The sequence below is a fragment of the Sphaerodactylus townsendi genome, linkage group LG03 (genome assembly GCF_021028975.2).
Source record: "Sphaerodactylus townsendi isolate TG3544 linkage group LG03, MPM_Stown_v2.3, whole genome shotgun sequence".
In the NCBI taxonomy this organism is placed as follows: domain Eukaryota; kingdom Metazoa; phylum Chordata; class Lepidosauria; order Squamata; family Sphaerodactylidae; genus Sphaerodactylus; species Sphaerodactylus townsendi.
This window is the reverse complement of record NC_059427.1, coordinates 171898585-171922684: the sequence shown is the minus strand read 5'-3', so window position 1 is coordinate 171922684 and position 24100 is coordinate 171898585. Positions and strand designations below refer to the sequence as shown.

At 46.3% G+C, this 24100-nt stretch overlaps 1 protein-coding gene across 3 annotated transcripts; it reads right to left on the bottom strand.

Annotated features, from left to right (window-relative positions):
- Positions 1-677: 677 nt before the first annotated feature.
- Positions 678-22348, bottom strand: RNF135 (ring finger protein 135). Of its 3 annotated transcripts, none has more exons than XM_048491339.1 (7): positions 21789-22348; positions 18266-18355; positions 13804-14010; positions 11265-11427; positions 6524-6610; positions 4476-4577; positions 678-1324 (listed from the first exon to the last, which is right to left on the bottom strand). In XM_048491339.1, exons 1-7 carry the CDS (start codon positions 22134-22136, stop codon positions 795-797), a joined length of 1527 nt encoding a protein of 508 aa, XP_048347296.1. In that variant the 5' UTR covers positions 22137-22348; the 3' UTR covers positions 678-794. The 3 variants fall into 3 exon arrangements, with proteins under 3 accessions (XP_048347296.1, XP_048347297.1, XP_048347298.1); XM_048491340.1 differs by having other exon boundaries at positions 21852-22348; XM_048491341.1 differs by lacking the exon at positions 6524-6610.
- Positions 22349-24100: the final 1752 nt, after the last annotated feature.

The following is a 24100-nucleotide window of genomic DNA, read 5'->3' as shown; positions in this document are numbered from 1 at the left end:
GGGTATCTTTAGGAGACTCTCCTAATGATACCACCCAGGTTTGGTAAAGTTTGGTTCAGGGGGTCCAAAGTTATGGACCCTCAAAGATGTAGCCCCATCTCCTATTAGCTCCCATTGGAAACAATGGGGGATGGGGGCACCCCCTTTGGGAGTCCATAGCTTTGGACCCCCTGGACCAAACTTCACAAAACCTGGGTGGTATCAATAAGAGACTCTCCTGATAGTACATCCCAGGTTTGGTGAAGTTTGGTTCAGGATGTCCAAAGTTATGGACCCTCAAAGATGTAGCCTTCATCTTCTATTAGCTCCCATTGAAAACAATGGAGGATGGGGCACTCCCTTTGGGAGTCCATAGCTTTGGATCCCCTGGACCAAACTTCACAAAACCTGGGTGGTATCAATAAGAGACTCTCCTGATAGTACATCCCAGGTTTGGTGAAGTTTGGTTCAGGGGGTCCAAAGTTATGGACCCTCAAAGGTGTAGCTCACATCTTCTATTAGCTCCCATTGGAAACAATGGAGGATGGGGGCACCCCCTTTGGGAGTCCATAGCTTTTGACCCCCTGAACCAAACCTCGCCAAACCTGGGTAGTATCATCAGGAGAGTCCTCCTAACAATCCCTGAAAGTTTGGTGCTGCTAGCCCAAACAATGCCAAAAACCAAAAAAGCACTAAAATGTTTTAAAAACCCACAAACGGAGGGTTCGGACATGAATGGGGGGGTTCAAACCCGAGAACCCCTCCCTTACCTACGTCCATGCTGGCACCTGTGCCATAGGTTCATCATCACTGCCCTAGCTCATTGTAATATTGCCTATAGTTAAAAAATTACCCGGATCTACACCATAGATCCAAAAAGCTGGGTAAACAAGACTGTCTTTTTTTATTTCAAACCTATGTAAGAAAGTTTCCTTATCAGTGCAAGAATAAAACGATACGCAGTTTTGAGGAATGTTGAGAAAGGTGCCAACCCTCAGAGGTCTCTCTTCACTAATTCCAGTTTCTTGTCCCTCGTGCCATGCAGAGAGTTTTCCATCTGTCCATTCTACACACCAAGACAGCTCAGTTCTCCCGAGTTGATCACAATTGCCCATTTCTCCAACAGCCACACCAATGGCCCACCCGATACTGCCTCTAGTGTTCACTTCCCAGTAATGGCACCCTTCAGAGAAACCTGGAGAACCCATCACCTGACTGTTGCGGAATCTCTTTGTGGAGTGTTTATATTCACAAGAATATTTGGACACAGTCACTCTCCTTTTATCTTTTGTGAGTTCCAGGTAGTCGTGGATTCTCTCGTGATCAAATGTCACATCGGATGCCCCTACATTAAACATACAAAAGTGTTCCAAGTCAAGAGTTTTTACAGGATGAAAATTCTTTCGGCCATTAAATCTTCACGCTTAGTATACACGTTTCATTTCTCTCGCTGTAACATTTGCATCCCATTCTTCCTCCAATGAGCGCAGAATATCTCACATGGTCATGTCATTCCCATCAGGCAGACTAACGTAGAGAGATGGTGGCTTAAATTCACCAGACTGCTTTGTGGTTGAGTTTTAGTTCAAACCTGACACTCTTATTATGTTACACTGATCTGGCAAGTCATGGCACAATTCCTTTCTCTCTTCATTTAACGCAAATCAGCAAAGAGCAACAGTGGCGTAGGAGGTTAAGAGCTCCTGTATCTAATCTGGAAGAACCAGGTTTGATTCCCAGCTCTGCCACCAGAGCTGTGGAGGCTTATCTGGGGAATTCAGATTAGCCTGTGCACTCCCACACACACCAGCTGGGTGATCTTGGGCTAGTCACAGCTTCTTGGAGCTCTCTCAGCCCCACCTACCTCACAGGGTGTTTGTTGTGAGGGGGGAAGGGCAAGGAGATTGTAAGCCCCTTTGAGTCTCCTGCAGGAGAGAAAGGGGGGATATAAATCCAAACTCTTCTTCTTCTTCTTTAAACAACATGGAAGCATGTAAAACAACATCAGGTCACAGTGGGTATGTTACTCTGCTTTGGGCAATGAGGCTGCCTGTCATTCAGAGTTAGTCATATTATATGCCTTTTAAAGGCAAGGGAAACACCATATTTTCATCACTTTTCTACCACTTATGGTTGGTTTTGAGTGGTGTGAATGCACAGTTCAACCCAAACCGACTGCATTGGACACTGTCGTGGCATGTAACATGGAACACAGAGCTGCTTGCAGGAACACATACCTACACACATGATGAATGATCCCTGGCCCTAACGACATTAGACTGGCCTCAGCCAGAGCTGGGCTTTTTCAGCTCTGGTTCCAGCCTGGTGTAACTCTCTGGCTGTTTCTGCACAGCCAGAGGCAGTGGCTTCCCACAGGCTTTGATGAAGCCGGTGGAGCGTCAGGACCATTCGCATGTTCCCATGCGGGCAGTCCCGATGCCGCCGCTGCCTGCAGGGGTGGCTCCGCACGGAGCCACTCAGGGTGTCTGCGAGGGACTTACCTTGCGTTCCTCTGCAGCTCCGGGCAGCTGGGAAGACATGCCCATGATGCCCTTCAGCCCTTGGGGGTCACGGGGCAGCCTGGGTGTGTCGTTCCAGCTGCCCAGAGCTGCAGAGGAATGCAAGGTAAGTCCCTCGTAGACACTGGAGGGGCCAAAAGTGGCGCCCTCACGTTGGTGCAGTTTGCACTGAGCCGGCAGAAAGACACCGCTTTTCAAAGTGGCGTCTTCATGCTGCTGGGGGGGGGGGGGGGGGGGCCGCAGCAGCAGCGACTCCTGTGCAAACAGCACCCTAGGGATGGCGTTTTTTCCGTCCCTAGGGCGCTGTTATTTGGCCGTGCAGAAACAGCCTCTGTTTCCTGACACTAGGGCCCTGCAGGACTTGACCCAATTCCATAGGGCCTACAAGACAGAGATGTACCACAGGGCTTTCAGTCATTCATCCATTTGTTCTTATACCATCTCGCCAGCATCCCAATTGCCTCAACCATTTGACTGTTCATATCCACTGACCACTGACTTCCAAAATCATCAAGCACCTCTATTATATTGTGCTCCTCCCTCACTATGCTTATATCTTGTTCCCCCATGAGGAAACGGAGATATTTATAGGCTGAATGGGATATTATTTATTGCCATCTGTAAATGCAATGTTAGGTTCTGATACCCCATTTTTACTGCAAGGACTGTATTTATAGAATGTTTTAAGCAGCCCCAAATCTAGCTATTGGCAGGGATGGGCAGGGTAGAAATAAATAAATACCCCACTTTCTCCTATTAGTTGTTTGATCACTTGCTCCATGAAGTGACATCCCCATATTGTGTGTTTTGCTACTCCTAGCAGCTACTCGTGCAGGCTAGGGGTAACTTAGTGGTGGGATTCATCAGGTTCGCACCACTTCGGCAGAACCGGCTGTTAAAATGGTGCTTGTAAACAACCAGTTGTTAAATTATTTGAATCCCACCCCTGGAACTGGTTGTTACATTATTTAAATCCCACCCCTGGCTAACTGATAAAAGCAGGTAGCTCATCCCAAGGATACCATTTGGGGCAGTAGTTCTGTGTTGCATTTGATGAGTTGGGGATCATCACTCCCCATGACTAACAGCAGAACATTCCTCCAGTGGGATGCAGCCTCCATCATAACAAGACTCCAACATCTCATATGGCTGCCAGTAGAACAAGGTCTCTCTGCAGCCAGGAGACCAAATCATACCCTACCCAATTTTAAGGATGCTCATATGTACATAAATACCTAAAACACTGTCAAACATAATGCATCAATTCACAGGACCTCTCTGAAAGCTAAGCAACATATTAAAACTTAATTAAGATGACTCTATGATATATTTTTGTGATGGAAGTGGTTCTGTTACTGTATCACAATCACACCTACCTGTGAAAAGGCTAGCTTTCATCTCTAGATGGAGAATAGGAAAGCCTATGCAAATGTACCAGAGTAGAACTTCAAAGGCCTAAATTACCTCGTGGCTGGATCAGAGTTTTCCTGAGCCATGAGAGACAATGCTGGTAGATTCCACCTCCGGATTTGGCCAGAGAAGCATCTCTGGGCCATGGGCTCCCGGAATGAGGACAAAGGGAATCCAAAAGGAACGTGCTTAGCTGAGAAATCTCTGTAACCAAAGTGTATTTCTTTCTTTGATTTGAATTTTCACAAGAAAAATCCTTGAGAACTCAGCTGGTGTGGAGTTTTGGAGCAAAGAACCCAGGTACTACAAAGACCAGCCCCCACCCCCCACCCCGGGGCTTGGTTTCATGACAAATTTCTATTTAGGATTTAAAAGAAATACAAATAGAAAGATTGCCTGAAGTGATGGTGACAGAGTTCAGGTTGACTGAATTGATGGTGAGGCCAGGTGCAACACTTAAATCTCACAGGACCAACACAACACCATTACTGTTAAAGGCTTGACTGAAGCCTGAATGTCCACTTTTTAACATTACTGTACGGTGCACACATTCATTTGTACACTTACATGGAGAAAACTGACTTGAAATCACTGGCATTGAACTGTCTCCATTGGAATCCATTGATGAGGGACAGCCACGAGTGTCCTGATATGTATCTTGATGGTGGGCTAATCAACAAAAAGAATTGTTTCATTATGCCTTTTATTCCAATGTAGTGAAAGTAAGAGATCCTTAAATCAAAAGACGAACCATCAACAAGAGATGCTTCCACAGAACGACTGCAGCGTTCACTTCTGATTGTCAGTCTGCTGCCTGAGGGACTCCTTAGGGCACTTTCAAAGGATGTGAGTTTATGAAAAACTGCTTCTCTGGCCTGAAAGAGATCTGGCTGACTTCAACCGGGGACAGGGCCTTTTCGTTTTTGGCCCCAGCCTGGTGGAACGCTCTGTCGGATGAGACCTGGGCCCTTCAGGACTTGATGCAGTTCCACAGGGCCTGTAAGATGGAGCTGTTCCTCCAGGTTTATCGTTGAGGTAAGAGTGGTATACCATCTAATGGCCTTCCTGTTCTCCTTCTTCCCCACCTCTTTCCTCTCCTATTTATAGCCTACGACAGTGGTGGCGAACCTTTGGCACTCCAAATGTTATGGACTACAATTTCCATCAGCCCCTGGCAGCATGGCCAATTGCCCATGCTGGCAGGGGCTGATGGGAATTGTAGTCCATAACATCTGGAGTGCCAAAGGTTCGCCACCACGGGCCTACGAGAGCAGGAATTTATAGTACTGAGTGTTAGTCACCATTGAGTTTTTAGGATCATTTGTTGATTGTGGAGCTTAATTCTTATTTTACTTCTTATTTTTTTTGTATTGCTATATTATTGTATGTTTGTATGGTTGGAGACTGCCCTGAGTCAGTAAGGGGAAGGGTGGCCTATAAATGTAATAAATGAAACGAAGATTCAGGGTCCCGGTCAACACTGTTTCAGCTGCAAGGGTGCTTGCTTTTCAATTAGTTCTGTGCCATTTAAACATTGACATGGGTGGTCCCAATTCCACAGGCCCTAACCCAAAATATACATCCCACCAAGGCCCCTTCCACACATGCAGAATAATGTACTTCCAGTGCACTTTCAATCTACTTTGCAGCTAGATTTTACTGTGGAATAGCACAATCCACTTGCAAACAATAGTGAGGGTGGATTCACAGTGCATTATTCGGCGTGTGCGGAAAGGGCCCAAGAGAGATGGAGTGCCAGTAGGAAAGGCCCTTCCTTGCATTGCAAAGCCTTCCCCTCGATGGCTGAATCATTCAAATGGTATCCCACCCACATCATATTTGTGGCTTATTATTATTATTTATTTATTATTTTTAGATTTTATTCCCAGTCCTGTATGATACTCTCAGGGTGGGTTACAATAAAAGCCATTTAAAAAAATCCTAAAACGTTCTCTAGACTAAAACTCCCGCCCCCAAAAGTGGGAGGAGTGCACAGAACACCTCAAGTCCCCCCATCCCAATGGGGGGGGGGGGCATCAGCCAAACCCCCGGGTGAAGAAGCTGGTCTTCACCAGGTGCTGAAGCCGCAACAGAATAGGTAACTGGCAGGCCTCTGGTGGGAGGACATTCCACAGTGCAGGGGCCACTGTTGAGAAGGCCCTCTAGGGTGACCCCACCCCCCTCACTTCCAAATAGGGTGGGACAGTCATGTAACTTCTGACCTCAGTGTCCAGGCAGGAATAAAAGGCAGATGCGCTGCCTCAAGTAACCAGGACTGAAGCCATTTAGGGTTTTATAGGTTAGTACCAGAGCTCTGAATTGGGCCCGCAAGCTGACTGGAAGCCACTGCAGACTCCTCAAAATTGGGTTTGTACTTGCGAGATACAAGGTTTAAATCTCACCATTTCTCACAATCTCTCCAGAACTGTGCCTAAAGGAGAACGGAGGATTCTGCTACAAAACATTTCTGCTTTTGGTTGGTACCTAAGATTCCACACCTATAAACAGTTCTGTTGAAGCTTGAATTTAAATACTGCAATACAATTATAGCTCAAGGGTCAAACAGACAAGAGCAACACTAGCCAGAGAAGAGATTCAGCAAATCAGCTACCTACTAGAATTGCTAGATGTGGCAATTGTGCATTCTTTCAGCTCCATCAGGATTTCACTGGTGCCACTGGCTTCCAAAGAAGGCTCTGTAGCTAATAGAAATTCAGTTTATCATTGAGACAGATATGTGACCCATGGTTGATTCCACCATAGCTTGGCGCTATGGGAGAGGAAGTGATTTAACTAAAGCTCCTTTATGATTTCATGATACTGACAGGATTTGAACAAGGAATGTTCTGAGGGTTGATTCACACATGGCGGCTAACCATGACTTGGTGTCACAGGAATGAACATTTATGAGTACATACTCTCTTCTTTTCTCGCATGTTTTAATTCTATTAGAAGAAGAAGAGTTTGGATTTATATCCCCGCTTTCTCTCCTGTAGGAGACTCAAAGGGGCTTACAATCGCCTTGCCCTTCCCCCCTCACAACAAACACCCTGCGAGGTAGGTGGGGCTGAGAGAGCTCCGAAGAACTGTGACTAGCCCAAGGTCACCCAGCTGGCGTGTGTGGGAGTGCACAGGCTAATCTGAATTCCCCAGATAAGCTTCCACAGCTCAAGCGGCAGAGCAGGGAATCAAACCCGGTTCCTCCAGATTAGAATGCACCTGCTCTTAACCCACTACGCACACTGCTGAATACAAGCTTTACATCTGAACTGACAAACCATGGTTTGGAGGCCAAGCACAAACAGTTTCGTAAGTTGGATTCTGTTATTTGTGCTAAACAAACACTGTCATTTGTGCTAAACAAGAAGAAGAAGAAGAAGAGTTTGGATTTATATCCCCCCTTTCTCTCCTGTAGGAGACTCAAAGGGGCTTACAATCTCCTTGCCCTTCCCCCCTCACAACAAACACCCTGTGAGATAGGTGGGGCTGAGAGAACTCCAAGAAGCTGTGACTAGCCCAAGGTCACCCAGCTGGCATGTGTGGGAGTGTACAAGCTAATCTGAATTCCCCAGATAAGCCTCCACAGCTCAGGCGGCAGAGCAGGGAATCAAACCCGGTTCCTCCAGATTAGATACACGAGCTCTTAACCTCCTACACCACTGCTGCCATTGAATCATAGTGCATGGGGGGAGGGGAAAGAGGGAAAGCACGCATGCCCAAGGCTTGTTACTGTCACGCCAAACTGTAGTTAAGTAGTGGGGATGAACCAATCTTCTAGCAGTCTTCAGTTCAAACTCTACCTCTGTCATAAATCCATTTATTTAGGCAAGTCACTTCTCTCTCAGACTCATTCCTCAGTCTGGGGATAGCAACACCAGCCTGCTTGAGAGGATTTTTGTGAGGCCCTGATCAGCAAATGGGTTTAAGAGGGAAGTGCCAGAGCCCCATGAACTGACTACAAAAAGGATCCACTGCCACAGCCAGAATTCCTCAACACGGACCTCTTCCCTCTGAATTGCCAATAGAGCGGAGCAAGGAGCTGATATTTCCCAGGGTACCAGATATGGTTTTGGAGCTTCCAGCTTATGATCACTATTGTAAGTATTCATGAGATAATGTATGGATATAAATTGGATATAAATGCCAGCATGGTGTAGTGGTTAAGAGCAGTGGACTCTAATCTGGGGAACTAGGTTTGATTCCCCCACTCCTCCACATGAGCGACAGACTCTTATCTGGTGAATTGGATTGGTTTCCCCGCTTTGACACATGAAGCGTGCTGGGTGACCTTGGGTCAGTCATAGTTCTCTCAGAACTTTCTTCGACCCACCTACCTCACAAGATTCTTCTTCTAAGTATAATTTACCACCATTACCCATGTCTGCAATTACTCGTATGTTCTCAAAACTGCCATATATGACACAAATGCTATCATCTCCCAGTTTATATGAAGATCAGGGAAGACAACCAATTAAAAATTGATTAGATGATTTAACCAATTATATTTAAGAAAATTTGCATTTTAGAAAAACCCTATATAGATGCTGCTTTGAGATCCTGCAAGAATTATTAGACCATCTAATGAAAAAGATAATGCTTTTTAGTAATGGAAGGTTTCACTAATAGTTGAAAGAAAATACCATTTTAGTGCTCATTTTTCATTACATGAACATAGTAGGACAAAAATAGCCCCAAGGAAATAAATGTGTGTCCGTAACTCACAGCCCCACCCATTAAAATTGATCTGTTAATAAGCTTTAATTGGTTACTCTATTGATTCAATCTGGCAGTTTTAACAAAGCAACTGTAGCACAAAGGGACAGACATTTGTTCACATCTTAAACTGAAGTTAGAAGACAGGAACTCAAGCCTTGACCAGTGGCATAGTGCCAATGGGGCAGGGGGGGCTTTGACCACGATGTCTCCTGGGCGGAGGTGTGGCTGCAGGCTGCGTTCCAGGGCAGGGTAGGGGGCGAGGCCGTGGCGCCGTGAGGCAGGGCTACGCAGGGCTGCATTGTGTGGTGCCCCGAGGCCAGTTTCCCCTTGCTCTGCCCCAGCCTTGATTCTTAGCAACCTTTTCCAAGGAACCATGATAAAGTTGAAACTTAATTCAGACAAGACAGAGGTTCTCTGGGTTAGTAGAAACGCATCCCTGGTGCTTTAAATCTCTGTCTTGAATGGGGTTATCCTCCCCTTGAAAAGCCAGGTCCGCAACTTAGAACTGCTACTTGACACAGTTGTCACTTCAGAATATCAGGTGGCTGCGGTGGTCCAGAGTGATTTTGCCCAGCTTCAGCTGGTGCGTCAACTGCATCCATTCCTGGGTCAGTCAGATCTAGCCACAGAGATCCATGTGTTAGTTACATCTTGCAATGCGTTTGGTTGGGGCTACTCTTGAAGAGTACGGGGAGCACATAACTCTGATATTACAGGAATTATGTAGTGGGTACCAATCCATTCCTAAGTCCAATTTAAGGGGTTGGTTTTGACTTTTAAAGCCCTACATGGCTTGGGACTAGGTTATCTGAAGTATTTTCTTCTTCTATATTTCTGCCCAGGAATTAAGGTCACAGGGAGAAGCCCTCCTGTCTGTCCCATCAACCAAAGAAGTTCATTCGGTAGGTACACGACGGAGACTTTTCAGGGGGAGTCCCATGATTATAGAATAACCTCCCCAGTGAGATGCTGCTGGACCCTAACTTTCAATCTTTAACAAGAGGTTGAAGAGAGTTTGATTTAGAACTCCATTTGGTTAAATGTAGTAGCAGTCCTGTGTTGCGATTTTAAATTCTGGTTCTTATGCTTTTAATGTATTTTATGTGTTTTATCCATGCTGCAGGCTGTCTCAAGCTCAGTAAGGAAGAAGGTCAGCTAAGAAATGTTTTTAAAGAAATAAAAACTCTTCATAATCTGGATCGCACAGGCTCAATTATCTGTCAGTTTACAGGATTACATGATAACACATTGGAACCCTGCAACCCTTTAAGCGTGGAATTCTCTGATTGGCTGTGATTGGTGTGACAGCCAGTGTTGTGCAATGGTTAGGACGGTCAGACTAGTACCAACCTTTGAATTCCCACTTATACCATAGAAGCTCTTTGGACCAGTCACTCAGCCTAAGCTTCACAGAGCTATTTTAAGGATGTAACGGAGAAGTACAGAACAACGTAAGCTGCTTGGGTCCCCACTGGGATGAAAGGCGAGGCACAAATGAACTAAACAACATTTTGAAAAAATTAATCGGTCCCACTGGTCAATTACTCACTGGCGCTCCGCCGCTGAGTGGGACAGGAAGTGTGTCAGGGCACACGTTTTCTGTTTGCAGTGCACTGAGAGAGGAGGCCTGTTGGGGCAAGACTTCTTGTCCTGACACGCTTCTTCTTGCCCTGCACACGGTTCTTACTTTCCCTGGGGAAAGAGAGAGCAGGGCAAAACCGGGGAATGCCGGCTGTAGGTAATTAGCCACTGTGATTACTAGGGTTTTCAATCTTACACTTATTTCCTCATATTTCACAGCAAGTGGCTAATATTTGTGCCTTTGTGTTTAAAGACCAGAGTAAGATAAGGGTCCTCAATGGTGACAATGAACCATTGTAAATTTCATAATCTCTTTTAGCGTTTTATACAGAACTTTAACTCTCGTCTGAAATTCTGACTCTGGATTATTAGTTGTGCACTGTAAAATTTGTGTTGTGTTCTGTGTTATGTGCTGATCTTTGGCTATAATAGAAAATCTGTTCGTTTGTTTGATTTTATACACCGATAGGTGCTCAGGGCATGTTACATGTGGTGATCTCTACTTATGTTAACACAACCTCTCTCTCTTGAGGGTTACACTGGAGACAGTAGCTGTTTCAAGGCCACTCACAGCAGAATAGAAGCTGGAGCCAGGCCTTCCCAGTCCAAGTCCACCACTCCATCTACTACATCACACTGGCAGATGGGCAGCTAAGGCCAGGGAAAGTGCAGCTTGCTTAAAGCCATCTAACAAGTTAACAACCAATGAGATTTGAATTACGGATTTCCTGCAGTGGCGAAGCTCCCAGGGGACGTGGGGTGTGTGCCACGCACCGGGCGCATGGATTTCGGTCACAAAAATCCCCCCCGGCCCCTCCCCCTTCCCCGGCGCCCCCCCGCAGCACCCCTCCACTTACTTTAGGAAACCGAGCAGGCTGCAGAACATGCCTTCCTGTTCTGGTGGGAACTATATTTCCCGGGGTCTTCTGGGAAATGTAGTTCCCCCACAGGAAGGCCTGTTCTGCAGCCTGCTTTGTTTCCTAAAGTGTTAGTACTGAATGGGCCTCAGTTTTATCAATATATGTCTGTCTTCAACAAAAGGGTCACGTGCATCTCTACCTTGTAGCATCTGCCTGGGACAGTTCTCCAACACTGGCATTTCCAATAGCCTTGTGAGTTTTTTTACGGCACGGGCAACACTGTCGATCTTCTGATCATCCAGCTCAACTTTCTCAATTGCAGGAGAAGAACCCACAGAAATGGTTTGTTCTGACAGGACATTCTAAAAACAAAATCAAAGAAATAGAGAACAAACCGTTAGCAACTGTTCCACCAAAGATTTCAGATGACGGCGTATTTAGGAGGAATCAGGCTCAGGGTGCCGCACTGAAATGCTGCAAGTAGCAAACAAGCAAACAACCCTCTCATAGAGTCACAGAATCGTAGGGTTGGAGTGGGTCCCACAGGCAATGTTGTCCAACCCCCCTGCAAGATCAGCCTAGAGCATCCCAGACAAGTGTTTGTCCAGCTGCTGCTTAAAGACTGCCAGTAAGAGGGAGCTCACCATCTTCTAAGGCAGCTGATGCCACTGTTGCACACCTCTTACTGAGGGCATTCCAAAGAACTGTGACTAGCCCAAGGTCACCCAGCAGGCTTCATGTGTAAGAGTGGGGAAACAAAATCCAGTTCACCAGATAGGAGTCCGCTTCTCACATGGAAGAGTGGGGAATCAAATCCAGTCCTGAAAATAAGAGTCTGCCGCTTTTAACTATTACATCATGCTTTGGGAGCATTATGTTTTGTTTTTTCCCTTTCACAGGCTACTACACAGACCATCCTCAGTTTGTTTATGCTGTACTATGAAGCCTGTGTTCCCCCATTTGGATTTCGGCAATAAATAAATCATTTAATTTACTACATTCCAAATTCCTTCGGAAACTAATGGGGCTCCCTAGATGTGTGCCTTATGCTGCGTTGTGCATAGAGATGGGCCAAACAACTCTAGAAACCTTGGCATGGATAAGGGCCATAAAATATTGGCTGCATATACATTTTCTAGGGGGATCCAATAGTTATATTCCCTCTCTGTTATCAGATCACTTTATTTCAGAATGGTATACTTTGATCTTTAGAAAGGTTGAAGCTATTAGTTTCCCTTTGGAATCACTCCTTATGCTCACAAAGGTGGAAGCCTTCAGACTAGTTAAGAATAGGCTCTTGGATCTTGATTTTCATAATTTGACTCGTGCTGCCAAGACAACCTGTTCTCCGACTACATTTTTAATCCCATGCGAGCGTGGAATTATGGCAGCATATCTTCGTCTGCTGATTAATCCCACCCAGAGGAGAGCCTTGGCTACTGCAAGATGTAATGTGCTGCCATCAGCTCTGCTGGAGGGAAGATTCAAGAATATGGAACGTTCTAAAAGAGTTTCTTCATGTGATCTGATTACGGTTGAAACACTTGACCATTCTCTGTTTGTATGCCCTAAATACAATAAGATACGCATGAAATACATAAATTCCATTTTCTTGCAATGTTCTCAGTGGCAAGAGTGTTATAAGATACCCAATCTCCTGAACAGCTCTGATGTGCTCTTTTGTGAAACTGTTGCAAATTTTATACTGGAAATTAGTAATTTTAACTGTATTTCTTTACCTTGTTTTGCTTTAAAATATTGTCCTGTTTTGTATGCCAATAAAGGCTTGTGTGTGTGAAGCCTGGGCAAGGCTGTTAAAGATAAGACATTTTGGAGACTGATTCATGGCAATTAACACATGCGCAAGCATGCATAAGATTCTTGATGTACGGCCAGATTCTGCGCAAGCTTATTTAAAAAACCAATCCCGGATCACTCAGATCTTACTTCCAGCCAAGCATGCATAAAATAGCCCCGTTCACTTTGGCGGCTTTCAGCTAACTAGAATTTTTCATTACCAGAATGAACCCGGAACGTCTTTAGGCTTACATGATCCCCATTCCTCCCTCATCCCTTTATGTGTTTGTTTACATGTCATTTTGTTTCCTTTAACTGGTTTAAACTGGTATTTTTTGTAAGCTGCTTCAGGACCCTACTAGGGAGTAAAGTAGCATAACAAAAGCCATAAATAAAAAATCCTAACCAATGTACTGTCGAAGGCTTTCAAGCGGAATCACTGGGGTGCTGTGTGGTTTCCGGGCTGTATGGCCATGTTCTAGCAGCATTCTCTCCTCTGAAGATGCCAGCCACAGATGCAGGCGAAACATCAGGAGAGAAGGCTGCTAGAACACGGCCATACAGCCCGGAAACCACACAGCACCCCAATCCTAACCAATGTTTTAATTTGGTTTGAAGACAGAAGAACAAAGCAGGCTCTTGTTTCATTTAATCTGCACACTATAACAAGTTCATGGCTTGGATCCTGCAAAGGATTTCTGCAAATGGGGCATTTTCATTGACACCCCCCCCCCTTCTCACTGCAGTGCTCCTTCATGCTGTTCTTGGGTCTCTTCTTTCCCCCGGGATCCTCGTTTCTAGGTGCATTTTGTACAGTAGGAGGGACCAAGGCAAGAAAGTTGAAATTCTACAGGTCATTTTTATAATGGCAAACCACAGCTGATAGCTCTACCTATGCAGAACCAAAGGGGGGTTGGGGGAGGGGTTGGTTTTGTTTTTACCTTCATCAGTTCTTCAGAGTTGGTTTGCAACTCTAAAAGGTGATCGAGTCTTGCTGTCAGCTGCTGAACCACCTCATCGATTTTTTGTTCGGCAACTCTACATTCCTGGTCAAGAACTTCTAGCACCATTTGCTCCTGGTCATTAATGTACTTCTTCATGACAGCAAAGTCTTCTGTAATTGAGGTTCTGATCCGAGATACATAGTCCTGTGGGAAAGTGAAGGTGACTGAAGGTATATTCAAATAAGAAAACAGCATAGTGTAGTGGTTAAGAGCAGCAGACTCTCTGAAGAACCACTCCTCCACATGAGCACTCTAATCTGAAGAACTGGGTTTGATTTCCCACTCCTTCACATGAGCGGCAGGCTGTTATCTGGTGAACTGGATTTGTTTCTCTGCTCCTCCACATGAAGCCTACTGGGTGACCTTGGACTAGTCACAGTTCTCTCAGAATTCTATCAGCCCAGCTGCCTTACAAGGCGTCTGTTGTGGGGAGAGGAAAGGAAGGACTCCTTTTGAAATTGTTTACAGGACAGAAAAGCTGGATCTATATCCAAACTCTTCTTCTTCTCTTCGTAAACCACTTGGAACTTTCAAATCCCCCCTTAACCATCACTGGACTGCATTTCCTGTTTTGAGCTCCACCAGCAGCAGGAAATCTCAGCATCTTAAGGGGGGCTTGTGAGGTAGGTGGGGCTAAGAGAGTTCTAAAGAACTGTGTCTAACGCAAGATCACCCAACAGGCTTCATATGAAGGAGTAGGGAAATGAACTTGGTTCACCACATTAGAGTGGGCCATTCATGTGGAGGAGTGGAGAATCAAACCAGGTTCTCCAGAGTACAGTCTACTTGCTCTTGATAACTACATCACACTGGTTCTTTGAAATGCAGCCTCAGCACACCTTGAGTTTTTGTCTCTATTATATAGACTGCTACTGGTGGCAGTTGTTTTAGGTTAGCAGGCTGCAAACCAAGGCTGCAGATGATAATAAGCAAAGCAAGGTCACTAACCAAGACCTGTGCGGACAGTCAGTTCACAACCTAAAACAGTTTCTTACCTATACCTCATCTCTGTGCCTGGAGTAGCTAATTTTCCTTCCTTCGTCATTCCCCAGGTGTCTTTAAGCACACTATGTTAAACTGAGAGTTCAGGAAGTCCTACTGAGCAGCGGTGAAAGCCACCACCCGCCTCTCCAAATCTGCTGCCTGAGGCCATTGCCTCATCTTATTATATAGTGGTCTCTAACTAGGTTATTATTATTTATTACATTTAACAAACTGCCCACCTCTGAAGGGCTCTGGGCAGTGTACAACAAAACAACAACTAAAAACAATAGTGCACAATAAATAATTAATAAATAATTTAAAATTCATAACTTAACTCAGTATAACATAGCAGCATTCCAAAAACCAGTAGAGATAATAATGATGGTGATAGCGGCCGATCCCAAGGCCGGGAGGGGACAGGCAGTACCGAAAAGATGTCATATCGGTAATGCCGATGATAGTATGGCACGCAACACGGGGGCATCCGAGGGGATGCACCAATGCAATGCACCAATGCACACACAGGTAAGCCATGAACTGGTTCTTCTTTCAGGAGTCTGTGGCACCACCGACTCAAGCAAACCCACTTCTCCCCTGCTGTGGACATCAAACACACACAGGCCTGTACCTACCAGGCACTTCATATCCCTCCATGCTAAGGCCTGGCAACAGTTACACATTTCTCAGGTCTGGACCAGATCGACCCTAAGGATTTTCAATCATATACGTGCTGCAGGTGCATAGATCAGGAACTCTGCTCACAGGAAGGGGGCGGGGCTAATGCCTCTCTCTCACACCATTTCCCTGACTAAAAAACTGCCCTGGAGAGCTGCTACTTCTTGCTATGGAGGAGCAGTAGTGGCATAGTGGTGAAGAGCAGGTGAACTGTAATCTTGAGAACCAGGTTTGATTCCACAGCTCTGCCACTTGAGCTGTGGAGGCTTATCTGGTGAACCAGACTAGCTTGTCTACTCCAACCCATGCCAGCTGGGTGACCTTGGGCTAGTCACAGTTCTTCCGAGCTCTCTCATTTCCACCTACCTCACCAGGTGTCTGTTGTGGGGAGAGGAAGAGAAAGTAGTTTGTAAGCCCCCTTGAATCTCCTTACAGGAGAGAAAGGGGGATATAAATCCAAACTCTTCTTCTTCTTATGCTAAGGAAACGTACATGCAACCCTACATCAAAGTTAATCTTCCACCCCCACCCAGAGGGAAATGCATAGATGAAAGCACCTCCCTAGGCCAGGTAGGGAACTCATGCTTGAGAGCCGCATGCGGCTCTTCTGCCCTTGAACTGTGGCTCCATGAGCCGAGCCGCCGGCCCCATCCTTGCCCGGCCCTGCAGGCAGCAGGCTGCAAGGCGCACCAACCGCTCCACGGTTATTGGTCGTGCCGCGGGCTTTCTCTCTCGCTCGTCCCCGCTGGAGCGGGGCAGACGCTTTCCCGGCGGCCGGCAAGGCCGAGCCGCCGGCTTCATCCTTGCCCACCCTGCAGGCAGCAGGGCGGGCGCATCCATGCGCTTCTCAGAATGAGCGGAGTAAAAGGTAAAAAAACCCCCTATATATATAGTGTTATCTTTATTTTAAATGTCAAAAATTATTTGCGGCTCCAAGTGTTTTCTTTTCCCGTGGAAAACGGGTCCAAATGGCTCTTTGAGTGTTAAAGGTTCGCCACCACTGCCCTAGGCTCTTTCAAGTAGTGAAAATGGTGTGGGAGAGATAAGGCCTTTCTGGCCCAGGCTGCAGTTCTGAGCCAAACTGGACCCTCAAACACCTGGGAACTGATTTGATTACAGGGAACTCAAAACTGAGCCCTTTCTGGGCTAGACCCTATGCCAGTGGTGGTGAACCTTTGGCACTCCAGATATCATGGACTACAATTCCCATCAGCCTCTGCCAGCATGGCCAATTGACCATGCTGGCAGGGGCTGATGGGAATTATAGTCCATGACATCTGGAGTGCCAAAGGTTCGCCACCACGGGACTAGGATCTGAGAAACCATGGAAATTTGCTGGGGGACCATGAGCCACTCAGCCTCAACCCTGGCTAGTATTCGGGTGCAGACCTCCAAGCGATGTGAATCAGAGGGAGGCAATGACAACTGCTCTTGCCTTGAAAACCCTACAGCAGTGGTGGCGAACCTTTGGCACTCCAGATGTTATGGACTACAACTCTCACCAGCCCCTGCAGCCCCTGCCAGCATGGCTGGCCATGCTGGCAGGGGCTGATGGGAATTGTAGTCCATAACATCTGGCATGCCAAAGGTTCACCACCACAGCCCTATGCTGATGCTTGAATGGGACTTGCCCTCAGCTCTTAAGATGGTTTATCAACGATTGGATGACACTGACTACCAAAATGATAATGCCTCATTTCCTGCTCTATATAGACCATTGAAATCTGGTAGTGGTACAGTAATGGCCCCCTACATTCAACATATTACCATAGCCAGATACCGATGGGCCTTTTCTAGAGCACGGTTTGACGCATTTCCATCATCTATGCTTATAGGCAGATTTGGGGAAATCCCTTGGGATTCTTGAGGAAATGTGTTTGTAATTCTGGGGATGTTGATTCTATGACACATATCTTGTTACACTGCATGCTGCATAAGGCAGAAAGAGAGCTCTTTATTTTACCCCTGCTTGTGCAACACAGCTTGATAATTGCAAAGGATTCTGACCAAGAGATTAGGAAAATGCTGCTGGAAGACAAGGATGCAACCATCTCCCAGCAGGTAGCAAAGTTCTGTGCATTGGCTTATAAAAAACGCAAGGTCCTACTTAATCAGGGATGAGCTGAAAGCCAAACATTCATGTAAATGGTTAGCTGTAATAATTGTTGTAATTTCCTGTTGTGGATGTGTGCTGTTGTTTTGTTTTGTCTTTGCTGGCCTTTGGCCGTATTAAACTATCTATCTATCCATCTGAAAACTGAGCCCTTTGGGGGTAGGATGGTTTACCAAATCGAATTAATAATAATAACAACAAGAAGAACAACAAATATATATCCGAACTAAGGACATTGTGATAGGTAGCTAGGTTCTTTGCCTTCTATAAAACTGGAAGGTTTTGATGTAAAGAAATATTTTTGATGTACTTTCCCACCTGCAGGCTAACATAGCCCCAGCACAAACTTTACTACTTGGTTCTATGAAGGATATAACTGGCTCTCTTGATGTGTGCACGTTTGGATGGAAGGAAGATAAACGTTTAAGTATTAGGGCAAATTCTCCAAGAAAGACTAAACAGCAGCATGAATACTAGAACATGCGGTTTCCCTCGGACCTACCACAATGGCAGGGAGATAAGTAACATGCAGGACTGTAACAGAACATCCTCATCGCAAAGCAGCTACAAACTACACTGCAGAAATCTGTAGACACCAAATTGGTCCCACCAGTTTTGAGCACCAACCTTCATTTCAGTCCTGTTCTTTCTCATCCTGGTGACTGCCTCCACCACCATGTCAACTTGTGCAGAGATTTCACTTATTTTCACCTCATCCTGAAGGATGAAAACGTATAAATCTTTACTCATTTATTTGGAATCCCTTCCAATCTCACTGGATCTACTTCCAAAGAGAGGCGCATAGGTCATTCAAGCAACTGTATTAAATGCTACAGAATCAGACAATAAGTAATAAGTGGTTAAACACTACAAATACTCTATAATGCATAGACCAGGGGTAGGGAACCTGCGGCTCTCCAGATGTTCAGAAACTACAATTCCCATCAGCCCCTACCAGCATGGCCAATTGGCCATGCTGACAGAGGCTGATGGGAATTGTAGTTCCTGAACATCTGGAGAGCCGCAGGTTCCCTACCCCTGGCATAGACCAATGACAGTCAGTTTTTTCAGTTGGGGATGAGAGAAGAAGCCAAACTTTCTCCTGCCAAGCCAGAGGCGGAGCTACCAGGGGGCTGAGGGATCCACATTGCACTGGGTGCGGGGGTGGGTGGGGGGATCAGATTCGTTTGCGGGGTTTTTCGCATCTTTTAGTGTTTTTTCAGTTTTTTGCCTGCAGGGGCGCAGTTTTTAGGCTAGCAGCACCAAAAATTTCAGGGACTTTTTGTTAGACTCTCCTGATGATACCATGCAGGTTTGGTTCAGGGGGTCCAAAGTTATGGACTCCCAAAGGGGGTGCCCCCATTGTTTCCAATGGGAGCAAATAGCAGATGGGGGCTACACCTTTGAGGGCCCATAACTTTGGACCCAATGAACCAAGCTTCACCAAACCTGGGTGGTATCATCAGGAGAGTCTCCTAAAGATACCATGAAATTTTGGTGCTGCTAGCTCAGGGGTAGGGAACCTGCGGCTCTCCAGATGTTCAGGAACTACAATTCCCATCAGCATGGCCAATTGGCCATGCTGGTAGGGGCTGATGGGAATTGTAGTTCCTGAACATCTGGAGAGCCACAGGTTCCCTACCCCTGTGCTAGCTTAACAATTGCACCCCTGACAACAGGCATCCCCCTAAAATTTTCCCCAGATTCTCCTTTTAAATCCACCCCCTTCGGCATGGATTTAAAGGGCTGCCCATGGGGGGAGGGGGCAAAACTCAGATTTTGCACCAGGCTTCATTTTCCCTAGCTACGCCTCTGTCAAGCTGCTAAGGGGCCAGATTTTCCTAGCTGTGATTTCTTTGCCACTTAGCCCTCTAACAACCTGATCAGCGATAGGTCCAAATCTTCCCTTCAGGCTTAAGCAATACAGAAAAGAGTAGTCACCGCAGCAGTTGTCTTGGAAAAAGGAATGGCAATTACAGAAAGTGCCTCTCTTGCTGTGCTGCTCCTTTTGTCATGGTTAGTAACAATTCCCAAGTAACTTCCCTTATGGACAATGCCATATAGGGCAAAGGCAGTACAACAGAGATTTAGGCATGGCTTCAAGCCTGGCAGACACCCTTCCATTTAGCAAATGGGGCACTGTAGATTTCTCCAGCTCCTGAGAGAAGGGGTGATAGTAAGGGAAGAAGCAGCGTGTGACTTTCTTCCTAGCAGCAACACTTCTTTCCGGTGTTACTAGATGCGAATTTTGTACTATGCACTACAACAGACTAATATGGTTACCCACCTGAAACCGTCAGTTTAGGATGCCACTGTAGTTTTCCAATTGCACCCAACAAACGGGAAAAGATACAGGGAAAAGGCTTCAACCACAATTCATACTCAGAGTGGGCTAATTTCCTAATTATTAGGTGGTAATGGGAATGAGGAACAGCCCAATTCAAGGGTCAAATGGGCTTATGGAGTCAGCAAGCGGGTACATCGGTGAGTTTGTCCACCTTGCCAGCGTTAAGTAGCATTAATGTCAGCTGAGAGGGCAAACTGTGAGGTGGCCAGGTAGGTGCCGCACAGCTCAACAGTGTCTGACCTGGAAAGGGCTCTCTCTGGAAGAACTTTGATGGTCTAAACCTGGCTGCTGAGGTGTTCCAGAGGATGGAGCTGACTTCAGTCAACTTCCACCATCTTTTCAGACCATGAACATCACTAACAGAGCCCTTAGACCAGAGGTGTCCAACTCTGGCGCTTCAGATGTTCATAAACTGCAATTCCCATCAGCCCCTGTTAGCATGGCCACTCAAAAGGGTGGCATAACACTGTTTTGCCCTGTGGAGGGTTTTCCAAGGGGGCATTTATTTATTTATTTATTGCTTCCACACACCGCTGCCTGGAAGTCCTCTGGAGATAAGATAGCACATTAGCGGTAGCTACACCACCCCTGGTTGACGCAGCCTCTAAATTGGGCCATGAATCTTTAAAAGTTGCATAGTAAACAAGGTAATTCAGAAATATTATCTGGAAAGTAGGAAAAACTGCCACTTTGAGTCCTCAACTGTACAGTGGCTTTCCATGGGAGCGTAGCTGTTCTTGGTTTGTTCTTTAAATGCCATGCATCAAACTGGCTGCCAGTTCAGACACACACATAGCAGTGCCAGATTTAGGGATCAGCTACATGGTTTAGGACTTCTAAATAAGGGGGTGGGGGAGTTAAACCTCTCTCAGTTTAAACAAGGGTAACACATCCAAAAAAAGGTGACATCTGGATTGTATTTTTCTTCAGCACCCTCATCTTATACATCCATGCAACAATACAGCTTCCAAGTTTACATTCTCAATATTGAATACACTTGATGAGGTAGTCATCATAAAAAAGGTAAAGATAATGCAAACTCTGGGTCATAACTGGCCCATGGGGTGATACTGCATCACGACGCTTACTGGGCAGACTATATTTATGGGACACCCAAAAGGGTAGCATAACACTATTTTGCCCTTTGGAGGGTTTCCCACTGCCCCAGTTGTCTACATTTTACCCCCAGCAAGATGGGCACCCATTTTACCAACCTCGGAAGGCTGAGTCAACTGTGACCTGGCCACCTGAAACTAACTTCTGTTGGGATCAAAATCCAGCAGAGCTTGGACTTCAGCCCCACAGTTTACCTAGTCATCCTAAAATCGTATATTTATCCCAGGCTTCAGGGGTTCAAAACCTGGGGTGCCAGACCGTTTGGGGGTATGCCAACAAAATTATGCTATCAGCTTGCTAATGTGGGGGTTGAATTTTAGGGGAATGGGTTGCCAAGGGGTATGCAAGTGAAAAAATGTTGGGAACCACAGCCATACTGTATCAGATTAGGCAGGCAGGCAGGCAGGCAGGCTAGATGGAATAGATAGGATAGGATAGATAAGGTAGGTAGGGAGGGAGGGAGGGAGGGGGGTAGGGTAGGGTAGGGTGATGACAGACAGATAGACAGATAGACAGATAGACAGATAGATAGATAGATAGATAGATAGATAGATAGATAGATAGATAGATAGATAGATAGATAGATAGATAGATAGATAGATAGATAGATAGATAGATAGATAGATAGATGATAGATACTTTTAGTAATTAAGCTCAGGTGTTAATAGGCCTGCTCCTCGCCCGTACCCGCATCTGTGTCTGCCGCTGGGCCGGCTGCTGGGAGAAGCGCCCGGCGGGTGACCGACCTACCGGGAGAGGCTGGCCCTGGCCGGCCGCGCGCCTCAACGGCTCCAGCACCAGCTCCAGCAAGACGTTGCGGTCGGGCAGCTGCTTTCGGAAGGGGCGCTGGCAGTTGGGGCAGCTGCGCTCGCGGCCTTCCCGCGCCTCGGCCCACCTCCGCAGGCAGCCCAGGCAGAAGCTGTGGCCGCAGGACAGCGTGGCCGGGCTGGCCAGCAGCTCCAGGCAGACGGAGCAGCGCAGGTCGTCGGCTTTCAGCCATACGGCCACGCGCCGGTCTCCAGCGGAGGAGGCCATGGCTGGGCCTGAGGCGGGGGAAGGAGAGCTCGGCCTGCCCGCCTCCGACGCGCCCGCCTCTTGGGCCGGCCTGGGCGGCTGCTCGCCCACGCCAGACTCGGCCTCTCTTCCTCAGGGGTTGCGAAGGGCTGGGGAGAAGCGGTCGCTCGGAAAGAAGCAGCTGGCGAGGTTGGAAAGATGGACGCCGAGAGCTTTTGCCTCCATGACGCAAATGGTGGTGGGTGGGGAATAAAAGGCTTGGTTGCCTTAAGCAGGTTCTCCTCATTCGTGGGGAGGGGATTTGGTGATCTATTTCGACTTTGTCCCCTCCGTCCTCAGAGAACAGTGGTGATGGTTTTCCCCTTCTCCATTTCATCCTCCCTACAACCCTGTGAGGTAGGCAAGGGTGAGAGAAAGCGGGCTTCAGCACTGAGGGATATGAATGTTCTCTCTAAAGGATATTACTGCAATAATGTTAAGATCCAGTGTAATAGAAGGTATATGACTTATGCTTAGCTGCATTTTCTTTTCCTTTTTTCCCTTCTCCTTTTCCTGTTCTATATGTCCTTTTCATGTTTGTGAATGAAGTTTGAGAAAATTAATAGAAATGTTCTTTAAAAAGAAAAGAACTGTGTGGGATTTGAACTCCCTCCCCAGTCCAACCTTCTGACTGCAGAGAAAAAGAAATCTTCTGCACAATGCTCAGAGCACATGGTTTCCTTAATTTTAGAGTCTTTTTTATATCTATCCCCTTTTAAGTTTTTAATCCCTTTTAGTAATTAGGCTCAGGCCCCTTCCGCACACGCAAAATAATGCGTTTTCAAACCATTTTCACAACTGTTTGCAAGTGGATTTTGCCATTCCGCACAGCTTCAAAGAGCACTGAAAGCAGTTTGAAAGTGCATTATTCTGCATGTGCGGAATGAGCCTTAGTGTTTGAATATGTTGTATCCGTTATTTTCTATCCTTTATGTCATTTATCTTATGCTGGTCAATAAAGATTTGATTGATTGATGGTAGCCTCACAAGTTCGAGGAGCTCAGGACCATGCTGGGGCACAAATGAAAATATGGAGAGCTATATGCCGCTTACCTTGCCCAGGGTACTCATTTGTGGGCCGGAGGAAATGGACAAATCTTACCAAGGCTCAGTGGCCCACAGCAAGCCCATTACTAAAGTGTGGTTACTTTTTGTCACTGCTTCAAATGATGAGGCATCCACAGTGGTAACAGCATCCATGCAGGCATTTTGCCACACTTTCAGTGCCTCACCAAAACAAAAACGTGTCTAGCCCTTTTTGTTGAGAAGTTATAAGGGAAAATGTACAGACTATACCTTTTTTCCTTATAACTCCACAGCCAAAACAGGCTTTAAAAAAAATGAAAGCTGGGAATCAGAACACTGTATAATCGGCCATTATAATGATTTAACTATTTATGATTTAACTATTTCTGAAAAGCCCTTCAGCATGCATTGTGGACTCTGCAGGGTAAAGGCAATGGTGCCAAGGTGGGAGGTGCTGAAAAAAAATTCATTTGTAAGCCGCCTTAGGCAGATTATCTAGAGAAGGGCATAACTTTTCTAAATAAATAAAACATAAGAATTCTCAAGGGATCAGCAGCTGTGGGAGGCTCCAAGCTGAGCAGAGCAGTAGCTGGAGAAGAGGCTGTTTAATGCCTTTTGTTCTAGTTGTTTTTTGGCTCAAAATTGAGCCTCATGCTTGCCATGCCTCTGGTTCAGCTTGCAAGCCATCACTTGATGTTGCAGCCACCCAGTGACAAATTCTCATCTGTGGCCATGGTTCTGATGGAGAAAAAGAGAACATACCTTGAGCCGACTTGGAAGACATCCAGCCGACAGGTTCAGGGATCCACTGGTTTCTTGACCATCTCTGCAGAAGAGTTCCGACCACTCCTGACAGTTTTCTGTCTTCCTTCGCTGAGGTGCTCTGGGGTTCCCCTTAATCTGCTGGACAAGGTCCACTA